Below are 7,310 nucleotides of genomic sequence, written 5' to 3'. Positions count from 1 at the left end.
ATGTAAGCCCTTTGAGATGCAATAAACTCAATGATGGAAAGAAGATTGCTGGAGGTCAGTCTGGTTTCTTCTTCTGTGGTAAATGGACCATCTCACTTTGCAGCAGCAAACAGACCAGCTGCTTCTATAAATGTGTTCTTCAAAGGAACTCACACTTTGTATGGCTCTAAGGGCCCCACAGTCTAGATCCAGACCTGCAATGGTCTCCATAAAGTGGAATCAACTGACTCACTGAGTGCTTATTTAGTTATTAAATTAAGAGCAATGTTATAGGCTACTTTGTTCTGTGTATCAAGTCCTTGTGTTCTAAGCAGATGTTAGACCATATAGACCATATAGTTCACTATCACAAACACACACATACAGGTAGACATCCAAGTTTAATTATTATTCATTTTCATTGAATGTGACATCTCATTTCATGTCTTTGGTCATCAATAGCAAACCCATACAAATTATTATGCCGATGGCAACACAAGAAAATTTGACGTTCAGGCTTGAGAGGGTTGTTCAAATCCCCTACAGGTAAGAATGTGTCCACCAACCATAGATTTAATGACAGGAATCTGTACAGGTTTAGCCTGGTCTGTGTGTCTAAGCCACAGCATAACCTCACCTTAAATACAGTACATAGTTACAGTACCAAGCCATCACTACTATATCCTGATAGGTCTGCTTGTATTAGCATAGCACCAAGTTTTAGATAAGCACCATGATTTGTTCATGCATCACAATGGTGAACTGTGTTCCTTTGCTGGGGTACTGGGGGGGGTCTGTTCATACTCCTACATGGGGATGAGACCTTCACTAGCTGGTCTCAGACTCTTACGTGGGGCTGAGACCTTCACTAGCTGGTCTCAGAAGCATCTCTAAGGCCTCCATAGGCTACAGAAGCTCAACTACAGTATTACACTATCAGGATACTGTAGCACAACTGACAGGTTAGGGTTGGAGTTAGTGGGTGTTTGGCCAGAGTTGGCTTGGGATCTACAGACAACCTGCAAGGGTTTCCTCAAACAAAGCATTACAGAAATATCCGATAAAAAAGTACTTGTAAAAAAGGGACATTACACTCAAAGATCTAGATATACACCACTTAAACCACCAGCAATTTGATTTATGAAATACTTAAAAAAACAGTTATCAAAATCTCAATATATCTAATGATAATTTCTCAGGGAAAAAAAACAACTTTTTTCTGGGTCTTCCACAAAATGCGGATGCTAACAGCCTCTTTGTACAACGGCGAGAAAGAGTCCAGATGTGACGTTTTCTCTCATGGGAAAACCAAGACGGATAACAGGAAGTCCTGGACGCCACAAAAGACAGCGGCATATACAGAACATGTTCAACGATGTGTCAAAATCTGTCAAATAAAGAAGCTTTCGACATCAACAGACTGATACAGGATGGTTTTGTGTCAGACTGCTTGATTTTGATAATCAAATAAGTTAAAAGAGCTGAACAGCCAAAGTTCCTGTTAGTCTCAATAGCGAGTCTGTATGTTTGTGTGTGTTTGTGTGTGTTTGTGCGTGTGTGTGTGTGTGTGTGGGGGGCACATGTTGTGTCAGGAGCCTGTGTGACAGAGGACATCAGAGATGAGAGGAGAAGAGAAGAGGAGTAGAGAACAGGGGGGTTAAGAGGAGAATAGAAGAGAGGATTGAAGGAGAAGAGAGGAGAGAAGATGAAAGGAGAGAGGAGGAGGGTGGAAGTAAAGAGGGATAAGTGGAGAATAGACGATAGAAAGAGGAAAGAGAAGAGGGGAGAGGAGATAGAAGGAGGTGACGGGGGGTGAGAAGACAAGAGAAGATAGAAGGAGAAGAGATGAGAGAGGAGGAGTGGAGCGGAGAGGAGAGGAGAGAAGAGGACAAGAGAGTAGGGGAAGAGAGGAGAGGAGAGAGAAGGAGAGGAGAGAGGAGGAGAGGAGAGAGGAGGACAAGAGAGAAGGGGAAGAGAGGAGAGGAGAAGGGCGTTTGCCTCGTCAGACGTGGCGACACTGGCTTGAGTCTCCATGGACCCAGAGGCAGATCTGGGCGTACTTCAGGGGCGTGATCCTGACCGCCACGTTGAAGTCCTGCTGAGCTCCGTTCCCGTTAACGTCCACCCACTGGTGCCCGGAGAACACCCCGATCACCTTCCGCTTCCACGCCTTCTTCCCGGGCTCCTTCAGCCGGACGTACACCCCCGAACCGCTGGAGCCCGGCTTGGCGTCGCAGTGCTGGTACAGCAGGTCGTTGGACTCCTCCGACACCGAGCAGAAGCGATACACCAGGTCCCCGGTCCGGTCGTCATCGAAGCCTGAGAAGTGGATCCGGCCGGCGGGCAGCTTGCGGACCGAGGGGACCACGCCCAGGTCCATGGGACGGAGCTTCTGACTCTTCTTCAGCTCCAGGACGGCATAGTCGTAGTCCGCCGCCACGCTGTCGGCCACGCCCCTGAACCAGCCCTTGGGGACCTGGGTCTGCTTCACGCGCGTCCAGCGGAACGACGGCTTGGCGGCCTCGGCGCTGCGGCGGCTCCGACCTTTCCTACCCTTCCCTTTCCCTCGCCTCTCGCCTCCGTTCTCTTCTTTCTCGTCTCCCTCTTCCTTTTCCTCGTCCCCCTTTCTCCTCTTCCCTTTCCCTCGTCCTCGTCCTCCTCCTCTCCCCTTCCCTCCTTTTCCCCTGCGGCCCTTCTCCTTCAGCACCCCCACACTGAGCTTCTGCACCCCCGCCAGGTAATCCTGCCCATCGTGGATGCAGTGGGCGGCGGTCAACACGTGTTTGGGGGACACCAGCACCCCGGAGCAGCCGGTGGAAATCTTGACGGAGGTGGAGAAGGGGTACTTGGTGGAGAAGTGTTTGTCGGCGATGGTGAAGCGCGTGTCCATGCCGTACACCTCTCGTCTCTGCCGCGACCTGGAGGAGGAGGAGGAGGACGCGTTCCCAGGCCAGGAAGGGATGTCGTTGAGCCCCTGCAGGGAGACGGAGGTCAGGGTGCGCGTGCCGTTCTCGTACACGGTCTCGTAGGACAGCAGCTCCTCCAGCTGGTCGAGGGAGGGGTCAGGGAGGTCGCGCTGGCACTCGATGCCGCAGGCGGGGCTCTGCCGGGGTTGTGGCCGGGCGGTGAAGCCGGGGGAGTCGAGGGGGACGGTGCGCCTGCTCCTCACCAGCGGAACCGGCCACTGCGGCCAGGTGAGGTCATCCTCCTGCGCCGCCGTCACGGCCAATAGGAGGGTCACAGGAAGCAGCAGACACAGGGGAACAGGGCCCATTGCACTGATCGCTCTGACTCTGGAGGAGAGGAACAGAGAGGGATGGAGGAAGAGAGAGCGCAGCAGAAAAAAGGGAAGAAAGAGAGGCGTGAGGGGGAGAGAAAATGCACAGGGTGAGTGGTGGCGTTTATGGTGTGTAGCCTTTAGTCATTTACGCTTTTACATGCTGCAAAACATTTAAACGTTCACTCTGGAAACCATTTAATCCACAGGGAGTGGATCCTGGCTGCCAACCCAGGAGGCATGCTTTCCAGCGCCTCTGCCCCTCCTTCTCCACAAGGGGGAAATGTAGAGCACTTGGCCCCATGTCCCAACAGAGTTCCCCCTTTCAACCATGCAGGTTGAGGCTGGAGGCCTGTGGTCTGGGGGGTGTAGGTTGGGATTAGGGGCGAGGGCAAGAGACCGGGGTCTGAGGTTTGTTCACAGCTTGCCAGATGAGGATTCTCCATCCCTCCATTGTGCAGGGACACATGTGACATCAGTGGCAGGCTGTGTCCTGGCTGAGCACAGAGGTTGAGAACCAGGCTGAACACCAGCCCAACAGAGGGAACCAGACTGAACACCAGCCCTACAGAGGGAACCAGACTGAACACCAGCCCAACAGAGGGAACCAGACTGAACACCAGCCCTACAGAGGGAACCAGACTGAACACCAGCCCGACAGAGGGAACCAGACTGAACACCAGCCCTACAGAGGGAACCAGACAGAACACCAGCCCTACAGAGGGAACCAGGCTGAACACCAGCCCTACAAAAGGAACCAGACGGAACACCAGCCCTACAGAGGGAACCAGGCTGAACACCAGCCCTACAGAGGGAACCAGGCTGAACACCAGCCCTACAGAGGGAACCAGACTGCAGGGCATTTCATCCACTCAACAGACCATCACTTCACCACTAAGACTACCGCCGATGACGGGTGCTGTTCTTAGTCAACACGGTGGAGGAGGAGAACTTGTCACACACACACGTAGCTGAACACCAACATTGACCTTCAGCCATATGGCTCAACCCTGACCACAAGAAAGACCTCCGCCGAACACAGTAGCCCCACAGCTTGACCCTGGGAGGATGCAGGGAGAGGCATGTGTCCTTGTCATTGAGGGGCAGAGAAGTGGTCCAAATCCAGCAGCCAGTTCAATGAGTTCTCAGGATGAAAGGGAGAGAGAGGGAGGAGAGAGTGTAGGATGAAAGCAAGAGTTGATTGGGTCCATGCTGCCTGTTTCCCCAGTCTAAATAGCCTGTGACCATCGATGTGAGTAAATCCACAGATCAGACCCTGTGATTAGCTGAACTGATCTAAGCCTGGAATTGGCTGGCTGACTCCTCAGATAGGGGGCGTGGCTTGAAGGCCACCATCCAATCAGAAATTAGCAAAATGATGGAACTGGAGATACAACATGTGAATGAGAGAGAGAGAGAGAGAGAGAGAGAGAGAGAGAGAGAGAGAGAGAGAGAGAGAGAGAGAGAGAGAGAGAGAGAGAGAGAGAGAGAGATGACCTTCCCACCTTACACTGGCTTGGCTTACATGATAAACATTTAACTGAACACAGGTAGGCCTGTAACACCGACATCACAACACCAACTGTACACGTTGGTGAAGGCAACATTCAGGGGCGTAGCCACGTGGTGGCCAGGGGGGGCCATGGCCACCATTGGTCAGAGAACCTTCCTTAAACCTTCCTGGACAGAAATGGTATAAAGCTGAAATAAATGCATTAGTATTTTTTTTATAAAGTCGTCTTATATTGGCATTTGTCACTTATGCTACAAGCCCCATATTCGCAACATGTTGGGCCACGCCCCCATCAACAGCGCAAGACATAAACCAACGTACCTACATTCTGACAGCGCTTCAATGGAGACTATCAGCTAACCACTGGATACCGTTAGAAAACTGCTGCTCTGAGTGATGCAGTGTGTGAGTTTTAAAATAGTAGTTTTTGACAATCAAGTGCCACCCCAAATAAAAGACTGGCCAGAGCTGGCCCCCCCTGAAATAATGTCCTGGCTACGCCCCTGCAAAAATTAATGTTCCTCAACTCCATCCCCCACCCCTATCAGTCCCACCAATAACTGAACAGACATCAAAATCAGTTGGACCTTGGCTGATTCAGAAACACGCTGAATACTAAACATGCTCTCAGAATGTGTTGTCGGAAACAGAACCCGAAAGATCTGCTGCCTTTCTTGCCAAACCCCATTTCCATCTCCGCCCAGACGGAGACATGACATTTTCTCCAGAAAACCTCAAATCACTGAGGATGAAGTGGTAATTGATACAGCGCGTATTCAAAAAGGTCCTCAGTAAAGGAAGCGCCCTCACTTCACTGAACGATTTTCCATGACAGGATTGTGTATCTCATACGATGTCTGCACGCCTACTACATACCAGTGCATGGTGACACGAATTATGCGGAGAGGTCGGCTGTTCGAAGCAAGCGAGCACACCGAAAGATGGCGCTAGGGTGTCTCACTCGGTATCGTGGGTTTACGGGTTGTTTTATGAGCGGAGACGTATTGTTTAATTGAAAATAATTTAATATGAGGCATGATTTAATTCCCAGGTTGACCCATTTTTAGGACTGACTCCAACGTGCGTCTTTGACAGCATGTCATTCGACATAAGACAACAAACACCCATTCAAAGTATTTTTTAAACGTTCTATCATAACTACAACCAACGGTATTTCCAATATGGCTATAGATGTTTTTATTTTATTAAATATTCCTCATAAAATTGAAAAAGACTATAAAGGTTCGTAAAAATCAAATAGGCCTACTGGATACACATTGGAAACTTTAAAAATAAATCCGACAAATGAGTAGACGCCCAGGATTAATCAACCTTTGAGTTATAATGTTGGCTGACAATGGGTAATATTCATTAAAGAACATATTGCATCATTTCGAATATTACAATTTACAAAATGAACTCTTGTATGGTAGCCTACACTGTAAGTCTGAAAGAATCAAACTTAAAAACACTATCAGAATTTTGTAATGTATAACAGAAGGAATGTCTGTTTAATATTCATATTTAAATAAACTTGAAACAAAGACAACACAAAAAACAAACTACTAAACGCCCAATATTAACGATCTAGAATATGAAATCGTAGTTATCCAATTCATCAAATAATAATCGTCAATTACTGTCAAGTCTTTCCACTAGAAAAAAGTACTTCCACTCTGCAATAAACCCCTAAAATAGACCAAAATACGGATGTAAACGGAAGTCAGAGATTTGGCCCATGTGGCTTCACATCCCTGACTGGAACGATGCATATAGAAAAAAGACGGCATACCTGCTTGCATTCGATTGATGATATGATAAATCCGCAATGTATTGTTTGTTGTTTTTATACAAATATTATTCCCTTTTTTTCAAAAAACAAACTGCTAGTGCATCCCAGACGTGCTCTTCTCAGTGCGTGACTGTTCGCCTGTCTTCATGGCATTTGCAACACGGCGGCTGGGAGAAGTCGCGGCCGGAGCGCTCCGTGTAGGCTGCACTTGATGCTTAGCGGCTCGGAGGGAGGTTGGGAGAGAGGGGGGGGAGACAAAACTTTGAAAAGGCTTCTTTTTTTTTAACTTGTGACAAAGGCTGTTCACACAGGGGAGGGACCAACCAATCTCACCAAAGCCTGAATAGAGTGAAGTCAGAAGACTATTCAACGCGGCAGTCGGCAGAGCGCTGGGCGCGTGATGCTACTGCTGGCAGCCTTTGCCATAATTTTATAAGATGTCTGTCGTTTGAGCTCCTCGTTCAAAGGAGCTTTCAGTGGACCGGGGATAGAATTCGTTCCACAGAACTCACAACAAAACGTGTGGGTAGACGTTCATTGTGAGCTATCTGAACTTCCACAGCTGCGACCACAGTCTTGAGTCCTCGTGCTCGATCAAGTGGTTAATACGCACGGGACGGGGTCCAGGCCATACACACAATACACGAAGAACTTAATCAAAGCGATAGCTACTTGCCGAATTGTAGACAGCAAAGTAAACGCATGGAATGGAATGTGCCCTTTATTATCCGTTTGACTGCGATACTGTG

General features: G+C 48.9%; 1 protein-coding gene across 1 annotated transcript; it reads right to left on the bottom strand.

Annotated features, from left to right (window-relative positions):
* Positions 1-361: 361 nt before the first annotated feature.
* prss35 (serine protease 35) lies at positions 362-6,770 on the bottom strand. The gene is made up of 2 exons (XM_067237927.1): positions 6,562-6,770; positions 362-3,272 (listed from the first exon to the last, which is right to left on the bottom strand). The coding sequence occupies exon 2, from the start codon at positions 3,251-3,253 to the stop codon at positions 1,982-1,984; it is 1,272 nt and encodes a 423-aa protein (XP_067094028.1). The 5' UTR covers positions 3,254-3,272; positions 6,562-6,770; the 3' UTR covers positions 362-1,981.
* Between the last annotated feature and the right edge of the window lie 540 nt (positions 6,771-7,310).

This window comes from Osmerus mordax, chromosome 6, assembly GCF_038355195.1.
Source record: "Osmerus mordax isolate fOsmMor3 chromosome 6, fOsmMor3.pri, whole genome shotgun sequence".
Taxonomy (NCBI): domain Eukaryota; kingdom Metazoa; phylum Chordata; class Actinopteri; order Osmeriformes; family Osmeridae; genus Osmerus; species Osmerus mordax.
The sequence above is the reverse complement of the archived record's forward strand: the minus strand, read 5'-3'. Positions and strand labels throughout refer to the sequence as shown.

Coding starts and splice junctions, on each gene's coding strand:
- prss35 (XM_067237927.1), bottom strand. CDS start 3,253: ATGGGCCCTGTTCCCCTGTGTCTGCTGCTTCCTGTGACCCTCCTATTG.